Genomic DNA, 23511 nt, shown 5'->3' on the forward strand with positions numbered 1-23511 from the left:
TAGACCTCTGTCTAGAATACTAAGATAAATTGGCCTCCCTAGTCTAATACGATTAAGTCTAGTAGGCCAAAGTACCGTATAATATCAGAGATAAATAACTAGGCTATCTCTGGAGCTCCAATTATCTTATAATATAGAAGGGAGACTGGCCGCTTACTTAACCGGTTAACCACCATAAACACTACGTCGAAACCCCGCTTATCTTTAGGGAACGATCGGAAATCTATCGTGATATACTACTATAGACAGTCTGGCGGGGAAGAGGTTATAATAGACTTAGGGGCCGGTCTCTCTATATCTTTATACGCTTATAGACTAAACAGTTATCTATATAACGTTTAACGTTAGTAGACTATCTAGGCCAGAAATACTGTGTGGATAGGAGAGCCTTTATCTTATCCTATCTGGGATACGCCGTTAAGGGCTACCGATAGATCTTATTAAGTAACCGGGCCCGTAAGTCCCTATTATCTGGCATTACTAGGCGACCTATATTTAATAGTAGCCTATCTTATAGTTTTTAAGGTCTATCCGGATTAGTTCTTGCTAATTCTCGGTATTCCTCGAGACTCTCGTATTATTAGTTCGTAAGGGTCACTTAGGTGATAATATTAGAGCTACTGGTAGCCGTTAAAATATATTCGGAGGTACTAATTAGGGTAGGGGTAGGGTCGTCGCGGTCCTTGGGGTATACGCTATGCTCGAGACACAACCGAGGGAGAAGAATCTGTTCTCGTCCGTTTCCTAAACTAAGATCTTTTTGGGAGAGGGTATTTACAATAATATTCCGCTTCCCTATAAAGTAACGGATTAAGAAGTGGAATCGGGATAGGAACTTAGCCTAGTGAGCCTAACGCGAATTTAGTTTCTTAGTAGTTATAAAATACTGTAGGGCTTAATAATCGGAGAAGATATTAAACCGATCTTCTCGCTAGAGGCCTTTAAGCTCCGCCCTCTACTCCTCTAATACGAGGACGATTACGAGTATTTCATAATTATACGTATTATATCGCTACTAGGCTTAATCGAGTTTTTTCGAATAGAAGCTCACTAAGTACTAATATCTATCGAGTTATAATTAGGATATCACTCCACTAACGCACCTATTAGATACGTCAGTCTTAATCTTAGTCGGAGCGGTTAGGTTATAATATACTAGGATCGAGGCTAAAGTGAGCTTCTCCTTAAGTCCTCGGAAGGCACTTTCGTAGGCCTCACTCTATTCGAAGGGTATATTATCTTCTATTAGGCGGTTTAATAGTTTCGCGATTCGGCTATAGTTCTTAACGAACCTCCGATAAAAACCGCAGAAGCTAAGGAACGATCGTATACCGCGAACTATTATAGGTTACTACTAATCTCAAATAATAGTAGTCTTAGTAGGATCTATACGGACCCCTTCGGTACTAATAATAAACCCTAGGAAATAGGTGCTCTGCTAATAGAACTTATACTTACCTAGGCTCGCCTATAGGCCGGCCTCACAGAGTCGTTATAGGACCTTCTTTATATGCTAGATATGTTCCTTAATTATCTCGCTATAAATTAGGATATTATCGATAAATATAATAGCGATATTGTCTAGGTAATCGCCTAGTGTCTTATTAATAAATCTCTGGAACGTAGTAGGCCTATTTATGACGCTAAAGGGTATTACCTTATACTTAAAGGATCTATAGCGCGTTCGAAAGGTGGTGAGATCCTCTGAGTTAGGATATATCCGGATTCGATAGAACCTTTAACGAATATCGAGTCTTATGAGTATCTTAGCCTTCCTAAGCCGTTAGAGAATCTTATTAATAAGTGATAGAGGGTAACGGTCTTTCTTCGTAAGCGCGTTAAGCTTCCGATAATCTATATAGAGCCGCAGACTATTATTAGCTTTCCTAACTATTAGGATAGGAGATACGTAGGGGGCCTTACTAGGCACAATAAAGCCTTAGGTAAGGTTCTGGGTGATATAGGCTTTTGTCGCCTAGAGTTCTTCCTCGGACTACTTATAAAGAGGGCAGTATCCGGGCGTTATTCCCTTATTAAGAAGGATCTGATAATCGGTTGTACCTCGGTGTGGCGATAAGGTATTTAAATCCTATTTCGAGAAAACGTCGGTATACTTATAGTACTCCTCCGGGATCACACTCTGTGTCTCTTAGTCTTTAGCCTATCGTTAGGTATCTCGCTTCTCTTTTAGGATATAGTCGATCTTATAGAGAGAAGTAAGGAAGACCTTATTACCTTCCTTCTTAATATACCGGTGAAACCTAGTGCCTCCGATAAGTATAACTATATCTAAGGGACTAATATAGCGTTCTTAAGGTTTTCGTGGTTACTATAAAGGCTCTAGGTCACGGACTTAGTTACCCCTAAATAGAAGAAGCTTTCTAGCCATCCGCGGTTAAGGGAAGTCGTGAAATAGCCTATTTTGTCGGTTAGCGTCCTCTTAGTGTTAAGAATCTGGCTTTAGTTTTCTTAGAATAGCCCGAGGGAGAATAGTAGGTATCTTCGTGGTTACGTTATCCTCGAGACTAGGCTCCTTAGGCTAGATAAGTCGTCCTTTCCGGTAGTCCGGGAAAATACCGAACTCCTTAAACTATATCCGCCTAAGAATTAGGTTATATTATCCGAGATTAGTGATTAATATAGGTAGGCGGAGGAGTCTCTGGCTATTAAGAATTAGGGTTAATTCGAGGGCATAAGTGATTAGTTTTCCCGGGTATCTATCGTAGCCCTTAGTTAGGATCGGGTAAGATAAGGGTAGAGTATATAGGCTAAATACCTTCGCGGCCTATACCGCGAGGGATAAATCGATATAGATATAACTACCTGCTCCGGTATCACTAAGTGCTAAAATTAAAAGAGAATATCTATTATAGGCTATCTAAGCGGTAAAACTAAGACTTTCGCCTAATCTAAATAATCTAGTTAAATCCAGAGAATAAAGTGATAACTTCTTACTACCTAGAAAGGAGACTTCTTCTAGGTTTAAACTTTTCCCGACTAATTATCCTAAGGGGGGTTAGGCAGCTATTCGAGTGCCTAAAGTTTAGCAGTAGCGATCGTAAAGATAGTATTCTTCTTCGGGCACTCACGAGTTATATACCCTTACTCGCAGCAGTTAAAGTAGCGACCTTCCTTTATTAAAGCGTTACGTTTATTAACCGATAGTGGCTTATATAGAGCGGCGCTTATACTCTCGCGCTTTACGAATAGTAACTACAAGACGCGGGAATAGGTTATGCTAGCTAAGGCTCCCGTAGTGGCTCTAAAGAGGGTAGTTAGTTTATAGGACTCCTTAGCCTTAAATTAAAGGGTGATATTGTGAGCGGCGCTTTAGTAAGTACGGACAAACTTATTAAAATTAACGGAAGTCTTATCTATAAGTAATATTATTTAGGTCTATAGTAAGTTCGGTAGCTTATCGTAAAGGTCTCGCTTTTAGCGATTCTCTAGTTAATTTATTTCTTCGGCGAGACAAATAAATTTGGCGAGAAAATCATAGAAGTCGTCTCTTAGCTTTATTATTAGATATTAGTATTCCTAATAAGCCTTAGTAGCACAGTTTCGGGTTCTGGAAGACACCCTTTAGGTGCTCTATAATATCTAGGGCGTCCTAATAGGGGTTTAAGGTATCTTCTTCTAGACGAGGTAGATATAAAGAAGTGCCTTCCCTTCGTAATAGCTTATAACGTAGATTATACGATATTTGGCAGTGGGATAATAATCGGCGTTCGTAGCTAGCTTATATTTAATTATCGTAGCCTAGGCGTTAAATCGAACTATCTTACTATTATCTAATATAGGAGTATTAGGTATTTTAGCCGACAGATAGCCTTAGGCTTTAGGGACTTAGGGGTCTCGATAGTTCAGAGTATTTTGAGGGCTCGGCGCTAAGGATTAAAGGAGCTAGAAAGTAAGGTTATTCCGTTCGCTAACTATAAGATCCCGGTAGGTAGTAGCCTTATCTCGCTCTTAGGTTAGGTTAATAATAGTAGCCTTAAGTTACCCGTTATTAGTCCGCAGAAGTTATACTAAATATATATCTCCAGAGGTCTGTAGGTCTTATTAGGTCTAATAGGTCTCGCGCTAGATCAGTTATTCCTATAGGCTATTTATATCCTCTTAGACTTTCTTTCGGAACTGATCCTTAGAGTAAAACTCCCGGCGGATAAGGTCCTTAGCCTCTGGGTTATCGACCTCGAAGCTAATTATATTACGATATCTTAATAGGTTCCGAGACAGGGTCGAGAACTTAGGTAGCTCCTATTCCTTAGCGAGCTCCTCTTAGATATTCTCCTTATTATCCCCCTCCTCGGAGAGAAAGTTCTTAGTCGGTGCGGTGCGTCTCCCGCGTCGGTCACGCGACTTAGACTTCGTATAGGTGTCGGTTCCTTTAACCATAACGTCGTTCCGTCGTGGCGTTCGGCAAAGGTTCGGTTCGGGGTTCGTTCGTTCGGTTCTGATTCGTTAAATAGTGTCACTAGTGAGGCGAGACAGCGACAGCGAAGTGTCTGATGTCTGGACTGCACCTAGAGGCGACAAGAAAGAGAAAAGACGAGTTTAGTTATATGTTACCGACTAAGACGAAGAAGAATTCGTGTATTATTAACAGAAGCAACTAAACTGGAGAAGAAGAAGAAGAGAAAGAGGGAAACGAGCATCTACGAAACAAACCCACTTCTATCCCGAATCGGGTTAGACCCACGGCTCCTTCCAGATCACGTTCCCCCTCAGGCCTCCCTCAGGCCACAAGACATTCATGCGTCACACAAATGATATATACATACCAGGACTAAACGGAGGATAAGGCACTGGTGGTGTTTGATCGATATAAGCAAACGAGGTCACTAAAAGAAGCTCTTTGGCATATGCCGCAGCACTGGCGGCGGCATAACCCTGCCATTGCTTATTCTTATGCGAGTCGGCATAGTCGCAGATTCCACGAATAACCAGATATGGATAATTATTCATGAGTCCCGCAGCTTCCATCTCCACGTAATACGCACCCAATTCATGACCTAACTGATCCCGTAGTTAACTGTCTTTCACTACTTGATTCGCAGATGCAATCAGTCCATAGTGGACTATAGGCTGATTTGGATCTCGAGAAGGCCGAGGAACAGTCTTAGCCTTATCACAGCCGTCACAATTCTTGGAGCTGATATCGACATAATTATAATCGGTAAGATATAGATGATCCTCCTAAGTTGGGCGGGTCAAAGTGGAAGATTGTCGTGGTACTTTGCGTTCAATCTCGACAAGAATATCTATGAATTGTCTCCGGCCCGATATATGATTTGCGATATAGCTTGCTTGCAGTTTGGTAAGCGCAGTTAGGAGGACTAGCGGTAGATAGCTAAGCATGCCTATTCGCTGGAACTCGCCGCCACTCAGCGCTTTACCATAATCAAATTGCACCACCCCGCCATATATATCCGTTGGCTTGCTGACCACAATATCACCTAGGCGGATATCCACATTTTTATTTGGTATCCCTCCTCTAATCCCAACTATCAGACTAAATCGAATAGAGCGGAAGCTGGATAATAAGTGCATAGTAACTGCGGTAGCAGACGTAATGCTATATTAACCGTCAGGCAAGCATACAATCATAACATTGTGTCTCCCAATGCGTCTAAGAGTATAAGTATTGTGGTCATTCGGCTGCACAGGTAAGTCTTCGTGGACTTTATCTAGGAGCATTTGCGCGGCTGCTATTTCCAGCGGTAGGGCATAGATCCACCTAACCGTGTAATCGTCACGGGATAAAGGAGCCCGGGCTTCTATAATGCACTTAGTAAATATTAGAAACTTGGTATAGGATAGCTGTTTGATAAACTCGTAGGGAATATAGGAGGATAAAATGTCGTGGAGGGGAGGTTATCTACATAAATGTGGAAAATTAGTTAGGAGCGGGCGGGGTTAGGAGGGAGGCTGAGGGCAACCAGATTTTCCGTGGCTCTATGGAATTCTACGACCTTCGTACGCGTAGTGTAATATTACAGAGCTAGATGCTATAACTTATGAACATACATCACTGCACCCCGCTCAATAATTGATGTGCGCTAAGGGCTTGGCGGTGGGTCGAGCAAATAGAGAGTAAGTGTGTATTAGTCAAGCCGATTTCGAAAATAGCTGTAAGCAGAACTAGAGATACCCTTCCACTAAAAGCGACGTTTAGATACGTCTGATATAGTAGGCGCGGTTTTAGACACTATAAAATACGAGCGCTTGGCCATTCCGATGATATTGAAAGATTGGTAGAGGTGATATAATAATAGATACGCTACACTTCCTTAATAGTCAGGCCTGCGTGCCGGAAGTGACCTTTCGCGCTTCCCGCCCTTGATCCGACTATACCAACGCTCTATCCTAGGTAGTTCTCAAATCCTTGATCTGGCTTATCTTCGTAAGACAGCTAGTGCCGCCGAATAAAGGCCTTTAGCTCGGCAAATAACTCCTTAATAGGATTTAGGTTTATAATAATATAGAGGCAAAAACACTAGCTTTACACCTACTTCTGAGCATAGCTGCTCTATCCGCTCAGAGTGATATAAAGATGCGTTGTCCACGACTAAAATAGGCTTCGGCTCCGGCCATTTCCCATAATGCTGGAGAAGCTCTCTAATAAGACCTTAAAGGCGAACGTATCAGTTAAACCTTAAAATACTCGAGACAAAACAATATCATCTTAGGCATATACGGGTAGTATCTAATATCTTCTACCACAGTGAAATTTAGACACTTAGACTGGTGCTATACCTAATAGGGACTAACTCGTTCGTTTAAAGCCTATTCGTTTATCACACCCAGATTTATCCACGTAGACAAGGTGGTACGAATAGAAATTCTAAATAAAGTGAAAGTAGTCATCTCTTAGGGCGAGATTGCGCTCTTTCGCCTTCTGCCAGGCGGCTTTTTTCGACTATCCTTTAAATACAAGAACGCAACTAATACTAGATTTCGTGGCGTAGACGTCGAACTCGTCCCATAGGAAAATAGCCATCTTATTAAGATATAAGTCGGGGTTCTCAAGTAGATAGACGCAAAGAGCTTCCAATATAACTAGTGTAATGCTTCGGGGCCTTCCACCTTGGTTAGGTGGTGTTTTAACGCTGTTAAATATCCGTATGTTAGAGATTCTTAGGCTAGTACGCTTACTATAGCTGGCAGCTTTGCCAATCTGTGATGTAGACAGCTCTCCACTGCTAATCATATTGTGGATAAGCTCGTGCTTCGAGGGGGCTAGATTGGGCGCCATTCTTTGCTTCTGGCTTAACCGTTTAAGGGATCGATTGTCACTGATCTCTCACCGTACTAAGGGACGTTAATTTTTAAGGTGAAGCAATTAGGTGCTGGTGTGTTTACTATATAAGTAATATATGGCTAACCACTGTCCTTGTCATTTTGTGTATAATATAATATAGTTTTCCCTGGCAGACAGTCTGGAATCATTCACATGTGGACTAACGCGGCTTAGCAATCTTAGCAATCAGGGTTCGGGAAACAATCAAAGAGTGAAGGTGGTGGCGCCAGTTTCGAGACGTACTGTATAACAAGACGAGATAGCACTCTTTCTGTGGGACGAATTTGGGAAACATATCACGATTCAAAGTATCAGCCGGGCGCGCTTCTGTGGGGTGGTATAAGAAAGCAGCTCGACAGGTTACAAAGGAACAGCATACGGATTTACGCGACTTTTACCTCCGGAATATATCTGGCTTTAGATTGTACTATCTGATTTTTGTGGATAAGTTAGGTTACGATAAAAGGGCTGGCTTTCGACGAACTGGCTGGTCCCCTCTCGGGGTTATACCAGTCTAGGTTTCTAAGTTTTATCGTAATAATCGCTATTAGATACTTCCTGCATATTTATAGGACGGAGTCGTCCTACGACGGGTATTTTAAGGCTGTACTGTTGCCGACACTTTTGAAGATTTTATCGAACTTCTTTAACACTGTAACCAGTGGCTAGCGCTAAAGTCTATCCTTATTATGGATGACGCTTCTTTCCACCGGGCGGCGAAGATCCTGCAAATGTGCTCGGATTATAACGTTAAGCTGATATATATCCCGCTATATTCACTAGGTTTGAATCCTATTGAAGAATTCTTTTCCGAGATTCAGCAATTCATTAAGCGAAAATAGATTATATATGAGACGAACCCGGATCAAGGTTTTGATCACTTTCTAGAGTGGTGTGTTGACGCGGTATAGTAGAATTCGAAAACAGATTACCCCTTAGACACTGACGCTTTCTTTCCTAGCGCCCCACTCCGATCGCGCTAAACTGAATTCGGTCAGGGAAAGTTCCCCCTATCTTTTCTTGATGTATCTCTGGTAGATTAACAAAATTACCGTAATTAGAGTTTCCGGTATGGGGTAACCGTGGCCAAACACTAGAATTCGAAAATAGTTTCCCACCCCCTAGACACTGACACTTTATTTCTCGGGCCGCACCTGAGACTACACTAATCTATATTAAAGTAGGGTATAAATAATCCTTTCCTAATAATAGACCCTTTTTTATTTCCAGAACGGAGGCTTTACATATAATACCGTACTTTACACGGGCTACCTCACTGCCCCTCCATAGCCCGACCTCCTATCCTTCGCATAACCACTTTTCGAGATCTGCTAGCATTTCTGTGTAATATAGCACCGAGACTACCCCCTTCTAAGCTACATCTTATCAGCGATATAATACAAAGCCAGTCGTTAACCCGTTCTCAAATGGCCGAGGCAGTAGAATATAGCGAACAAACGATCAAAAATATCCATAGGAACTTGCGACTGTTTGGACACGTCCATGCTCCCCTAACCTATGTCGGTCGGAGACGAAGTATAACACCACCGATGCTAGAAGCGCTCCTTGACTATTTGCTGGAAAAGCTAGGTCTGTACCTCGAGGAGATGGCTATCTTCCTATAGGATAAATTCTAGATACTAGTAACCACCTCTAGTATTAGGAGGGCCTTAGTATTCTAAGGCTAGTCTAAAAAGACCGCTCGATAGATTGCTAAAGAGTAGAGTGCCGAATTACGAGAAGTTTATCTCTATAACCTCTCCGAGTTTGAGTCGTACCACCTTATTTATATTAGTGAATCTGGATATAATAAACGAATTGGGTTCCGACGGATAGGCTGGTTACCACTCGGTGTAGCACCACGATAGGTATCATAATTCTATCGTGACGAACGATATTAAATCTTGCCTGCGTATACTGAGGACGGTATTATACTCTCTCGCGTCTTTTACGGCTCAACCGATGCCGCTATGTTCGAGGATTTTATTGATCAACTTCTTCGTCACTGTGGAAGATAGCCGGAGCTAAAGTCTGTTCTAGTCATAGATAATACATTGTTTTACTACTCCGAGTGGATTATATAGATATGTGCTAATACGAGAGTTAAGCTAGTTTATTTGCCCCCTTACTCGCCGGACCTAAACCTAATTGAAGAGTTTTTTGCCGAACTTAAAGGCTCTATAAGACGCAATTAGAGCTACTACGCAGAAGACCCCGACCGAGAATTCGACTCCTTTCTCGAACGATATATTAATTAGGTTGGGGCAAGAGAAGCTAATACTAGAAGGCCATTTTCGACACGCAGGCTTGACTATTGTAGAGTCCGATAATTGAAACTCTGCTTCTAGCGGCACCTTTCGTTTTATAGAAAGATTCGTCTTATATTAAGTCTGAAAAGCTACTATAGTATATATGTGTGTGTGTAATTTATTTACGCTGACCCCTCGTCGAAGTTGGATCCTAGGTCACGTGATATATATAGATCTATAGGAGTGGCTGCCTGTTAGGTAGACACTCCGCTAGGTAGCAGGGAGATGAGCTACTATAACTATAAATAGCTAGATCTCTTTATATAGATATATTATTACACTTATACCTTATTCCAGGGTTCAACTCGCGAGGGGTCAGCGTAAATAAAATCATCTATCTATCTATCCATACTGTACTTATATGTCCCGTGGTCAAATCTTCCTGCGCTATGGACAAAATTCCCAGTCGAACTGAACCCCTACTAGCAGATCTAGTAGCGAACAGCAGCCTTATCTAGGATCACTCCCGTGACTCCCATAAGGGGTTATATTTCCGTGAGGGCCGGCAGCTTTATGAGGGGTGTAGCCTCACGAGAAGAAATAGCCGTGCCAGTTCAGACGGGTTGCAAAACTAACTTTACCGTTCTACACTCTGGTATATACTCTGGGCCTCACTGGGCGGACTCTAGACTAAATATTAGGTTCTGTTTAGTGGAGTATGTCAGTACCCTTCCCCCCCCCCAAAAACTTACAATTACGATACTCGGAGCCTTCTATATCTAGTTATTGGCTCAGCGACCTAGAACTAGTTACCTATAGTAAATTATAACCCAAAAGACTGTATGGGATTTAAAACTGTGTGGAACTCAATGAAATATTCCACTAACACCGTAGAGCCGTCTAAATTCTCTTCTCCTCCTAGGCCCTTCTTTTAAAAAGAGATTAAGAGAATAGAGGTAGGAATAGAAGTGGAAATAAATGACAGCTGCTAGACACGAAATCCTATAAAAGAAATACGCCCTGATGCGTGTCCTAGGGCAAGTAAATTCCTATTAATCGCGGAATAGCTAGGCCGAGACCGAGGAGGGAGCTATAGTGCGTTTTGGCCGTTTAGCTTTATCCACTGTTGCTCGATGAAAATCTCCTGATTCACATTATTTAAGCTAGACGTATAATTACTATGTGACTGAATATTAAGGGAGCCTAGGTTGGTGATCAAGTATAACCTATCCTAATCAAAGTTAAGGCGAGTGACTGATCTATTAACACTGAGAATCTGCTGCAGCGCGCCTATTGCCGTGTCCTAGAGGCGTACGGTACTATTATCAGAGCCGGACGCTAGCAGCGCGCCTTCGGGCGAGAAGGCTACTGACTAAATAGAAGCTAAATGGCCCTTAAGAGTCTGCTATAGCGCGCCTATCGCCGTGTTCTAGAGGCGCACGGTGTTATTATTAGAGCCGGACGCTAATAGCGCGCCATCGGGCGAGAAGGCTACTGAGTGAACCTAAGCGGAATAGCCCTCGAGAGTCTGCTATAGCTCGCCTATTACCGTGTTCCAGAGGCGCACAGTATTATTATTAAAGTAGGACGCTAGCAGTGCGCCATTAGGCGAGAAGGCTACCGACTAAATAGAAGCTAAATGGCCCTTAAGAGTCTGCTGCAGCGCGCCTATTACCGTGTCCCAGAGGCGTATAGTGCTATTATCAGAGCCGGACGCTAGTAGCGCACCGTCGGGCGAGAAGGCTACTAACTAAACTAAATCTATATGGCCCTCGAGAGTCTGCTGCAGCGCGCCTATTGCCGTGTCCCAGAGGCGCACGGTGCTATCGTCAGAGCTAGACGCTAGCAGCGCGCTGTCGGGCGAGAAGGCTACTAGGTGAACCTAAGCTAAATAGCCCTTAAGAGTCTGCTATAGCGCGCCTGTCGCTGTGTCCCAGAGGCGCACGGTGCTATTATTAGAGCCAGACGCTAGTAGCGCGCTATTAGGGGAGAAGGCTACTGACCAAACCTAAGCTAAATAGCCTTTGAGAGTCTGCTATAGCGCGCCTGTCGCTATGTCCCAGAGACGCATAGTGCTGTTATTAGAGCCAGATACTAGTAGCGCGCCTTCGGGCGAGAAGGCTACTGACTAAACTGAAGCTAAATGGCCCTTAAGAGTCTGCTATAGCGCGCCTATTGCTATGTCCCAGAGACGCACAGTGCTATTATTATAGCCGGACGCCAGTAGCGCGCTATCAGGCGAGAAGGCTACTAAGTGAACCGAATCTGAATAGCCCTTAAGAGTCTGCTGTAGCGCGCCTATTGCTATGTCCCAGAGGCGCACAGTGTTATCACGAGAGCCGGACGCTAGTAGCGCGCCGTTAGGCGAGAAGGCTACCGACTAAACCTAAGCTAAATGGCCCTTAAGAGTCTGCTACGGCGCGCCTGTTACCGTGTCCCAGAGGCGCACGGTATTATCACGAGAGCCGGACGCCAGTAGCGCGCCGTCAGGCGAGAAGACCACCAACTAAATCAAATCTGAATAGCCCTCGAGAGTCTGCAGTTCTGGGCTCCAGGTTTCCTTAACCTATGGTAACTAATATATCCAATTAGGAAATTCTGATTAAAACTGTCTACGGACTATCGCTTTGCGGGGTGCAAATATAAGTCCTGAGCAGTAAAGTTAAAGCGGCGCATCATTGGCTATCTGGAGGTTCTTCAAAATAAATCGCTTTGCGTCATGCAAAAACTCAGATATTGCGGAATGGTGATCGCCCTTATTCTGTTAGTGTAAATTTTATCGGGCTGCCTGCGGGACATACTGATATAATCTTCTGGAGGAGATTAAGTATCCCTACCACTTCCGATATAAGACCTAGTAGGCTTATTGCTTTAACCTAGTGCAGAAAATACTCCTAGAGAAACTGTAACATAAACTCCACCTCAGAGGATAAGCTAGGGCTTTATTTGAGGTGGTGTGCCCAGTAGCGACATAAGTATTGTAGTTCTGGTGGTAAGTGCTGGCGTAAGGATTGAGGTTCGATATCGGCCCTATAGGTTCTAAGGCCTTCTAGATTGCAAAGATTTTTCCGTAAATGGCTTCTTATGTTTTTAAGACATAATAACGTAATTTCCTTATACTTTTTTGGCTTATCTATAAGAAATTTGCTTTTGGATTGGACCAAAAAATCTCGGAACGAAAGATATAGAATCCGAACAGGCAGATCTCGATTACTAGGAACGCTTAGAATAGACCGGAATGAATCTAACCGATTGCTGATCTGGTCTGCTTTAATTCTAAGAAAGAACGAGACCGCGTGTATCGAAAGTGGAACGGTAAGAAGGATGATTATACCGACTATGACTTAGAACTCTTATAAGAGCTGTTGCTGCTCTGACTCATCACTCTCTTAATCGTCTAGTAGTCGCGTCAGAATTAGGAGGTATATCTTATCTAATTTCGATATATATTTGGCTTAGTCTGTGAGCAGCTCTGCGAGGCGTAATTTAGGTTCCTATTTTGAATGTTCGATATAACGGCATATAGTGGCAGCCGAAATAAACAGTGGAGCGGATATCCTGACTAATCGTTAGATAACGTTATCGCCCGGCCAGTCGGGGGAAATGTTTCTGTCATATTTGATCTTCGTAAATCGGTCCTACAGGAATAAATATATGTCGTGTTCTGTCACTTATTTGGGTATATTATAAAGAGCTATGTCCTGATACTCATAATCCCTGAGATCTGAAAACCCTAGTCTGATTAGGAGTTTAGGCCTGCTAGTTAAGAAGATCCGAAGACGAACTGCTTTTGCCTTCTGTAGAAGAGATAATAATCGAATTATGTTTCGTATATCTTGATTATGTTTATATTCGTCTAAAGCGTCGATTACTATCACAGCGGATTAAGGTTATCGGCCGAGTTAGTTAAGATTGAGTAGCGGTTAAAGGAGTAGTTTCTTAAACTGCTCCCTGAGCGATTTTGATGCAATATTAGGGTTATGATCGAGTGCCTTTTGTATATCAGACCTTAGCTCAGAGATCTTAAGTATTAGTTGCCTTATTAATATCGGGAAAAACTTCTTCGCGTTCCCTCGGTCCCCTTCGCCCCTCTTAAAGAAGAAGCTTGCACCTAGATGGTTAGTGTCCTTGAGCGACCTCGCCATAGTCCGAGATATTGTGGATTTTCTAGTCCCGGCTATCCCCTTTAACCAGAAAATACTTTTTTGGGACGGCGACACAGCCCATTCCATTATCTGCTAGAGGAGCTCGATCCTTGTGCCTTAGAGATATTGGACTTCGTCTCGATCGTTAAATGACTCAAACCCTGCTTCTATCGCACCTTCTAACTTCCTAAGGTCAATCTTTTGGTCTAAATATTCAACCGTCGTCAGAACAGTTCTATTTAAAGTTAGCGACAGTGTATTTAACCATAATTAACCGAATTATATGCTACTTTTGGGTGTTGTTGAGACTAGTTAACTCCTGACTAACTAGAGGTTGTTAGCACACTATCCCGAATAAACAATAGTATGAACCGAAAAATATACTGCACTACAGTATATACTTATTATAATTTTGAGTCACGACAAAACTATATGAATTTACAAAATCAGAATATAGGGTTCTAACCTTATTAAAGTTCTTGAGCAACTCGCTCGGCCTAGGGAGGCAAGGTATCCACACGTTACGGTCGTAAAACTAGGAGTAGCTCTCGTGCATACGCAGTAGCAGCGAGTGCGGCATATTTATGCTAGTCGTCATTCTTGTGGGAGTCGCAATAATCACAGATTCCGCGAATAACTAAACATAGAATATTGTTTATGAGACCTGCAGCCTCCATTTTAAAGCATAGGATATTCAGCTCTGGGTCGTTCGTATACGTGTCCCGCACAATGGCGTCCTTAAGTACAGAATTTCCTAATGCAATATTTCCATAGTAAATATGGAGAGTACGATAGTTGCGGCGCTCTGGGCGGACCACTACTGAGTGTGAATCGCATTCGTCGCAATTTTGTCCGTCCATATGTGGATAGTTAGTAGCATAAAGCCGGTCAATAATTGGTTAGTGATAATCTTCTATATCATCGAGACGTTGAAGATATTCGCCGAGTCTGTCTGGTTTCCTTTTATTACTGTGCAGTCTGCGCATCTCAGGAATAACCCCTAGAAGCTTCTTAGGCGGCGCGTTAAGTTGATCTGTCCTATGAAAGTGGCTATCTTTCAACTTGCCCTGATTATATTATATGACACCGCTAAATCTATTTTTTGGTTGACTCACGACAATATCCCCTAATCGGATATTATTTCGGGTAGTTAGTGCGCCGCCTCCGATGCCTACCATTAAGGCGAACCGCAGTCGTGGAAAGGTCCGGACCATATCTCGGGCAACGCGGGCGGCTAAATTAGTGCTATACCGACCGGCTAGAAGATAACCGATCACTATATAATGCTTCGCAATACGACCGTAGACGTATGTGTTATTATCGTTATCTTCGCTTATCTCCGGCCCGTCGAATTCTTCGTTAAGCATACGGTATGCACAAAAATACTCCTCTTCTAGGGCATAGATCTATACTACCGTGTAGGAGTCTATTAAATCTGGGTCTCGTTGCTAAGGTCCAGTTATTAGATTAGAGAGGAGCCACTGTCCTCACGTTGTCGGTTATGCTTCGAGAATTCTTGGAAGAGTTTCTGGCTAGATCTAGTTCGATTTATCGTGAGATAGACGGGAGGACCGGAAGTATTTTGGGGGGAAAAGGAAGTGCTTCAGCTTAAGGGGACAGAGGGGCAGACACCAAAACGAGTGGGGCTATATAAGAACGCGTTTCTATTAGTGCTAATATTAATAAATCTAGCGCTAATTACCCGAATGAAGCTATAATAGCTTATAGTAAGCTCTGGGATATATTCGGGACTTTTATCTTGGGCCACTTAAGCTTCTAGTTAGTGCGGCTAGTTTCCTTAGGGTCTGACGTTTCGAGCTATATAGTTAACTAAGGTTGGGCTTTCCTAACGCCATATAGAGGGGGTAGGTTATCGGCTTAACGGTCGGCCCTAACCGACCCAGACCTATCCTATTGCCCGCGCCTCTGGCCACCTTAACTTCTTTGGTTAACAGCGCGATAATGGATATTATGGCACCTCGATTTGCACCCTCCTAGCTTAATAAATCTGTTACTAATTCTGCTCAAAGATTACGGAACGTCGAAGCTTAAACGTAAGTTTGCTGGGTTGGTGCCTAATTTAACACTTGAACCTTTACTTTATGTGACTTAAGGATTAATACGGTCCCTACCGTCCAGTCGCCTGAATGCAGAGGACGCACTTAATATACTGGGAAACGCTCAAGAATAATAATTAAATTAAAGCAAAAAGATCACTCGTCTACTATTAAGAAAAGCTGCGTCATCTAGTACAGCAAATGCATCTAACTTATAACCAAAAACGCCAATATCTAACGCTAATACGCTTATCTATACCATTTTAATAACGGGTATCTCTTTCTTTACGTTCTTAACCTAGTCACGAATATTCTCCATAAAATTCCGGGCAATTCCGGGCTTAATCCCCTTGCCAACGAAAAATTATGGGTTTTGATCCTTGTAGATATATTTAAGTTTAAAGCTATCTGATAGCGTTATATAGTATGCTTGTCAAAATCTAGCTTTGAGGGAATTATCGGTTACACTCGATATAAGCCACTTACCGTATTCTTTGATAGCTATATCTTTGAACCCCGGAATCTTTAATAGACCTATAGCCCTTAGCCGGAGGCATTATCCGAAGTTATTATAGCTAATTTAGTGGGACGGGATAGGTGAATATTAATATTAATGGGTGGGTGGGGCGATCCATCCCTAAGAATGTTACCGCCTTTGCGCTTTTCTTTCTCCTACCTCTGCTACTCCTCTATATAGAGCTTATCCCGGATTTCATCTAGAACGTCTTTATGGTTCTCTAGCACACTACCTTTCTTAACGTAAGTGACTAAACGTCGGAGAGTTTACGTTCGGAGTCGATAGTGCTTTTTTCCTATTAGATCCGGCTAGCAATATAGGCCTAAGTGGTATACAGCCGAATCACATTTTATTAAGTCATAAACTCGGCGCTAAATTGATTGCTGGCCGCATATATTTTCTTCAGTATCGAGCTAGGCATTTCGATTATTAGGCATTCTTTTGGTGACGGAAGATCTACCTCCCTTCTCCCCTTTCCGTCTAGTAGAGGAAAAAGTGCAATCCTCTACGTAATTAAAACAGACCCTCAGCGTGAGTCTCTTTCTACGACAGAAATGACTCGACTATATCCGTAACTGTTTCTCGATAGAAGCCTAAACAATTTCGGTCTTGTTAAAGCGCTTGGTCAGATTACGCTAGGAACGATCATTGACTGCCATAACAATCGCCGTGTTATCGACCGTGCGGGTGATTTTCTCTCGAAGGACAGTTTGTAGCTTCTTTTCTAGGAATAACCGCTAGTAGGCGTTTGGGCCCAGTACTAGGTCCCCTTCTGTGTCCCTTACCACAGCCTTGTTGTTAAGGGCGACACGCCATTCGATGCAGTAGTGGATATAGCTTGGCGGATCCTTATCGTAGATCTTATTCGCATCCCATTCGGATTCCTGGAGCAGAGGTATAGTGTTCAGTTGAGATCGGCGAGAGACAGACAGCGACGGACTACAGTCAGACTGTGTAGCATAAGGGCTTCGAAAGTATCCCGGGTAGGAGGGGAATATTGCGATTCCTGCTCCCATTGTTCGAACTCTTAGGGCTGAGAGATTTCATTATCGTGGTATCGGCTATCATTTATATCTACACACGATTAAGGCCTTAGAGGTCTGTTAGCATAAATGGGCGATACTAGTTGTGGGTAGACGCCCAATAACGAATGACAGGGACGAGAGAGGGAGCAAGAGCCATGGAAAGCGTGAACGAGAACTATATTAGCCTACCGGGGTTAGTCTTCTACAGCAGTAATACAGTAGTAGTATAGCTTTCGTCATATAAGAGGTAGATGAAGACGAACACTTTGTACGAAGAAGAGGAAGAAAGAGATGGCGTCGATCAAGCCAGATTGACAGACCCCCCACCCTCTCCCTTCTTTTTCCGGGCGCACCCCTTCTAGATCCCTCCCCTAGAAATTTCCATGGGATAGAACGGTAATTTACAATGACTCATAGGATATTACAGCCGAATACGATTTATACCACTGATACAGTGGCACCGCAAAAGTATTTGACCACCTATAGACCGCCTTATTTTCTGCCATATTTTCTGCCTGCCATAAAACTCCATAAATTCAAGCACCACACCACTAATATTTAGTATACCAGCCATTTGACTTTATAATTGCCTGCACCCGATGCGGCATAGTCTCTGATAGATGCTCAAGCATCCCTAGATCAAGCGCATCCCACGCATCTTGTGCCGTATCGATCAGGATATCAAGCGTTTCGTTATTATTCCGCATATGCAATAGATCGGGCCGAATCTGATATATCTTCTGCTTTAGAAGCGTCCAGAGGTTCTCGATAGGATTAAGATCAGGCGAAATCGGTGGCCAGTCCATTACCTTAATTCCTAGCTCGATTAAAGCCTCGCGTACGATATTGGCAGTATGCGAAGGTGTATTATCTTGCTGAAATATCGCATTCGGTGTCGACGATAATAAAGTAGGTAGGATTCTCCGATAAATATCCTCGATCACAAACCGGTCTACCCCCCCCTCGTATAGACTGCGATATACCGGCGGTGATTAATGGAATAAGGCCAGTCCGTCGGTGCGCACCAGAAAATGAAGCCCAAAACATCTGCTTAATCTGCTTCCCTTTCGTAGGCGTAGGCATTATATCGCCTAGTTCGGCTTGATTGCAAGGACGAATAAAGGTATATTCAGGTCGAAGACCTTGCCCACGTTCGATAGAACACTCATCAGACCAAAAAACGCGATCCTAATCCTCTTTTATATAGTGTTCGTATCGCCGCGCCCACGAGAGTCGTTTTGCGGCGTGTTCATCCTTTAAATAAGGCCGTTTCATCACTCGCCACTTCTTTAGACCTTCAATAGATAGTAAGCGAGCGATAGAGTCTTTCTTGCATTTATTACTAACTTCTGCAAGAAGGTCTGCGTATTAAACGCGCGGTTCGGCGTGGACTTTATCGATAATCTTCTGTCGATCAGCCTCATCTAGCACTTTTGGGCGGCCAGAACGAGGTAAAGAAATATTTATATTGCGCTCGTTGGCCTTTTTGACCGTATATTTGATCGTCGATAAAGGAATAGAAGGGTATTCCCTATGGATTTGCTTATAAGACCATAGCGCAACCGTTTTCAGTTCAACGATTTTTGTACGCGTCCATACGTCAAGCTCGCATTTAGGCCTGCGTGGAGCGGCAACTGGTGCCCTCCACGGCGTCGGGGTGATGCGGATAGGAGGCATATGCGCGGAGGTATAGGTAGAAATAATAATAATAGCTTCATACGCGGCACGCGTTGCTAGAACACGCTAGTCTAGTAGGTTTTGGAAGGCCTATTATAGTAGGCGGTGGAATGAATCCATAAAAGCGGTGTGAAGGGGTGGTCAAATACTTTTGCGGTGCCACTGTACTGCTAAGCAGGGGCTGTTTTGAATGGTAACCGTATATGGCCCAACGTCTTTGCGGGTACGGCCCGAGAAACAAAGCGTCAGTGTCCGGGGGGAAAACTGTTTCCGAATTCTAGTGTTTGGCCACGGGCCATTTCGGCAAGTATGGTTTGCCCTATGCCGGAACCAGTAATTACGGTAATTTAGTTGATCTACCAGAAATATATTAAGAAAAAATGATGGGGACTTTCCCTAACCGAATTCAGTTTAGCGCGATCGTAGTGGGGCGCTAGGAAAGAGAGCGTTAGTGTCCTAGGGGTAATCTATTTTCGAATTCTACTGTAGGAGCAAGGGTGGCGAGCGCGGAAGGTCATTTCGGAAATGCTGGTCTGATAATCGATGAAGTCTAATATCAAACCATCTAGATGAATGAAGAATAAGTACTATTTAATAAATATTTATATAAAAAGCTTTCCTTCACTCACATAACCATTACATTCTCGGCCCAGAGCCTAATATCCTTAACGAAACGCCGGGCAATACCCCACTTGACCCCACGCTTCGTAAAGTAATCTGAAATTTTGTCTTCATTAATCTGTACCAAATCTAGCCTATCATCTAAGGCTACCTCGCACGCCTTTCTCACCTCGGTTTGCAATACAGTATATCTTCGCTTAAACGCGATTGCTGCCAGTACTGTATTCCCTCACGGCAATATCGAGAAGGCCGGAGATATAAAGGTCAGAGAGTTCCGTCGAGGATATAGCGTTATTGTCTAGAAACGAGGACGTAGAAGACCCGGCTATCTGTGGGGTTTGTGCTGGAAGAAAATTTGTGATAGTGATAGGGGGAGGGCAACTCGGACGTAGTACGACTTAGAGGCCTCGTTCGTTTAAGCCGTTGCCTCTCTGATCTGTAGATTTGTTCACGAATCATGCCAGGCATATCTCTATGCGACTGCAGAATTCCACCACTTTGTATATATTTAACTAAACTCTCCAATTGATCTCGATATAGCTTATAGTGCTTTTTCTAGTATAGATCCTGCTAGCTGTGCGGGCCTATGTCACAAGATCCAGGGCAGCACATTAAAGCGTATACCGCTTTCCAGGCGGGTGGCTCTCCATTTACTTCTTCCTCGGTACAGAGTTGTTGGTCTCACCCTTAAAGTAATTAAAGTATGCGCTAAGTCGCAGATAAAGCCCCTTGTTTGTTATTAGTTCTGCGACTGACAGATAAACCCTAGGGGTTCTCTATATAGTTAAATGAGATAATGAGCCTTAATTTCTTGCTAGCAAGAAAATAATCTCTCTAACCGAACAGTTGTTTCTCTATCGAGGACTAATTAATATCTGTCCCTTTAAGCCTCAGAGAGGCCTCTTTCTCGTGTGGCTAATACAATAATAGAAGTATTATCCGATTTGAGTTTTCGGTGTGCGTACTTTCGAATAAGTAACTCCTTTAGCTTCGGCTACAGAAAGAGTCGCCAGTTAAACTGAGGGGCTAGAACTAGATCTTGTTCTGTATCTTTCGCCGCTATTTTATTATTGAGAGTGACCTTCCACTTAATTAAGTAGTATATACAGACCAGAGGGTCTTTATCATACGACCGACCTTCTTCCCAGTCACCAAATTAGAGTAAGGGAAGCCTATTCTTTGGCGTAGCTATGTTGCGGAGAGGTATAGCTAATAGGGGAGGTTAGCTCGATATTAGTATAGCTTATGTCGGATAGAAGGTAGGCGAACGATAGAAGTTGCCAGTTATTCGTGCATATTATAAACGTTTCACCTTTTTGAACGCTATTATTATAGCTAATAAGAGAATTAGGCCGCATAATTCTAGGCCTACTGTAAGGACAGATTTTTGGTAAGTGGTTATTAGTTAAGGCCTACGCCATCGGCTGCCCGTGAGAGTGTTGTTCGCCTATAAATAATAAGAACCTGGTCGAGAGATTGTTCACCGATAATTACATCCGTTAAGATATTCCCTAGACTAAAGGAACACCTTTCAGTAGTGACGGCGGGTATATACTATATAGGAAGAGAAGGAAAGTCGAGATCACCTAGCGGATCGTCTAGGTGGTGGGTGCAGGGCGGACCCTAAAACCCTGGGACCCTCTTCGGATAATATATAGGGGCCCACTATCGGCTTCTATGGAATTCTATTAAGGTATCTACGCACTGTGTAAATATCCGTACAGTAGGAAGATACTGTACTATATATAGTGGCTCCTCGATCTAACCTAGACCCCTTAATGAATAATTAGCGCTAAGCTCTTGGCTGTGGGGCTAGGACAGAATGATTGAGTGTGTACTGGTCAAGCCAATTTCGAGAACGACTGTATCCCTTCATGGGCTAACAACTATTTTCTTATTTGCTTATAGTCGACGAGGGCCCTAGGAGCTTAGGCCGCTTACGACCCCTAAGACAACTGCCTAACGTGTCAGAAAAGGGCGTTTCTCTAAACTGTTTATAAAACTGAGTACTCCGTTGCCCTCTCTTGCATAAAATCAAAACAGTCGTCGCATTCTTTTTATCCCGACTTTTTCAAACTGCACGCTCTGATAATACTCTATTTAATCACTTCTCTGTTGAATCACCTTTTACCACACCCTTTATCACACCGTTGAACTACCTTCATCGAATATATATATTTTACCTATCGAGACTATAACCTTATAACTTATTTGACCAACCTCAGGCGATAAATAAAAAGAACGAAAAACCAGTTACTGCAAAACAGAATAGCTACTTTATTCAAAAATGCTCTTTCCTAATAATTGCGCATATATATTAGGCTTTCTTTTTATTATTATCGACTTTGGCAAGGTAGAGAGTTTTTTAGAGTAATATGAAGGCAAGGGAAGAGACACGACGTTAGAGTGTTAAGCGCGGTAGGTTCTATAACTCCCTAAGAGCAACGTTGAACCCCTTAACTCATAGCTAAAGAGTATATCTAGCAATATTGGCTGATATGTTGATTCGGTGACTTTGTAGATTATAACAATCTGGCCCTAAAATACTCTAATGGACCCCGCAATTAGAGTGGAATCCCGAATCTTTCGGTGGAATACTGTACTAGCTAGTTACTATATTCCCTCTGCTTTTTTAGCTTATATACGGCCCTTAAGATAAGTACGCTCTGGGTGATCTATTATTGGCTAAATAGTCACTTTCCTCCCTGAGCTGTTGGCTGCCGGGGATTAAACATACTTCGGCGCATCCACTATTTACTCCTTTGTACCCGTATACTTATATAGAGATCTATATTTAACTAAACGTTGATAGCCACTCTCTGCTTACCACTTCCCATCTAATTCCCTGGCTTGTAGTCTAGCTATTTTATAAGAATAATAATCTAAATAGAGTGATTATAGGTCTCGCTCCGGAGTCAAAAAGGATCTCCTGCCCTCTAACCTCCATATCACGTATACTAAGTTTAGACTCTAGTACCCTAAATGGATTTTCGGCCCTAAATGGACAGCAGCCTAAAAGAGTCCTACACGAATATATACCACTCACCACAGGACTCTATCCAAAGTAAGCAAGCCAAAAACCCCCCGAAGGGTTAACGGGCGTATAGATACGAGCATTCCGGCTGCGACAAGGTAGGTCTGGAGCCGTTAAGTGCTGGGCCTAGACTTATCGACCTATAGGTTTTCACGAGGGCTAAGCACCGTCGATAGCATAAGTTAACTTATACTATAAAGACTGACTACACCTACGCACATAAAGGATGTACGAGGAAGTATAAGCGAGCCTCTTCCCTTATAAGGCATCAGCGCCAGCAGTAAGTGACAATAGCGTCCTAGAGAGATAAGCTCAAAGTTCTAATCCGGAACAGCACACATGAAATACCTGAAAATAGCAGTTCACCACCTGCGATGAATCTAGAAATATTGTTTTTGCCACTAATGCCTTAAATAGATAACCTTTCTCCATAGCCTCCGCATACTTTAAGTATGTCGATCCAGAAAGCGAAAGATATATCTGGACCGGGATTTAGCTTTAAAAATAGCTTTGGTGTTTTTCTCCAAGAGCTAGGTTATATAGAAGCTAAAATCGATGTTGGCGGGCCCGCTCTAGACATTCTCGTTTAGGCCAGTCAACTTCGAGAATCAGAAGATAAGGAGTATCTTACCTCTTTAAGCCAGTTATCACAAATAGGGTTGGAGGCAATTATTTATTAGTACCTACACAAAGTATTACGACCAGAGGCTTTCAAGGCAACTCCGGATCCACCAATTATGGAGCAATTGCCGGCAAACAACGGCTCACCTTAGATAGGATCTATTGGCATAAGATACTATGGTGAGTTGACAATTTCATCTTACAGCAAAGATCGAGATCAGTTTCATATATTCCTTTTCTTGTATTCTAGTAAGAACTCCTT

General features: G+C 42.9%; 6 protein-coding genes across 6 annotated transcripts; all 6 read right to left on the bottom strand.

Moving 5' to 3' along the window:
- Positions 1–598: 598 nt before the first annotated feature.
- Positions 599–1435, bottom strand: N7477_008977 (uncharacterized protein; the record flags this gene model as incomplete). The annotated part of the gene is made up of 4 exons (XM_056970639.1): positions 599–795; positions 888–963; positions 1115–1219; positions 1397–1435. Coding segments are annotated over 4 exons (417 nt in total), but the record flags the coding sequence as incomplete, so codon positions are not given.
- A 1807-nt stretch (positions 1436–3242) lies between these two features.
- On the bottom strand, positions 3243–4986 carry N7477_008978 (Nucleoside phosphorylase; the record flags this gene model as incomplete). Its single annotated transcript, XM_056970640.1, has 2 exons — positions 3243–3262; positions 4785–4986. The coding sequence occupies 2 exons, from the start codon at positions 4984–4986 to the stop codon at positions 3243–3245; spliced, it is 222 nt and encodes a 73-aa protein (XP_056820672.1).
- A 7508-nt stretch (positions 4987–12494) lies between these two features.
- N7477_008979 (WD40 repeat-like protein) lies at positions 12495–12934 on the bottom strand (the record flags this gene model as incomplete). The annotated part of the gene is given in 2 exon segments (XM_056970641.1): positions 12495–12889; positions 12904–12934. 2 exon segments carry the CDS (start codon positions 12932–12934, stop codon positions 12495–12497), a joined length of 426 nt encoding a protein of 141 aa, XP_056820673.1.
- Positions 12935–14232: 1298 nt separating this feature from the next.
- On the bottom strand, positions 14233–14557 carry N7477_008980 (uncharacterized protein; the record flags this gene model as incomplete). The annotated part of the gene is made up of 2 exons (XM_056970642.1): positions 14233–14334; positions 14426–14557. 2 exons carry the CDS (start codon positions 14555–14557, stop codon positions 14233–14235), a joined length of 234 nt encoding a protein of 77 aa, XP_056820674.1.
- A 39-nt stretch (positions 14558–14596) lies between these two features.
- On the bottom strand, positions 14597–15103 carry N7477_008981 (uncharacterized protein; the record flags this gene model as incomplete). The annotated part of the gene is made up of 2 exons (XM_056970643.1): positions 14597–14764; positions 14813–15103. Coding segments are annotated over 2 exons (459 nt in total), but the record flags the coding sequence as incomplete, so codon positions are not given.
- Positions 15104–20477: 5374 nt separating this feature from the next.
- On the bottom strand, positions 20478–20782 carry N7477_008982 (uncharacterized protein; the record flags this gene model as incomplete). The annotated part of the gene is made up of 2 exons (XM_056970644.1): positions 20478–20588; positions 20702–20782. Coding segments are annotated over 2 exons (192 nt in total), but the record flags the coding sequence as incomplete, so codon positions are not given.
- Between the last annotated feature and the right edge of the window lie 2729 nt (positions 20783–23511).

Source organism: Penicillium maclennaniae (genome assembly GCF_028827695.1).
Source record: "Penicillium maclennaniae strain IBT 15551 chromosome Unknown utg000007l:1.0-4884863.0:1.0-4888362.0, whole genome shotgun sequence".
Lineage (NCBI taxonomy): Eukaryota > Fungi > Ascomycota > Eurotiomycetes > Eurotiales > Aspergillaceae > Penicillium > Penicillium maclennaniae.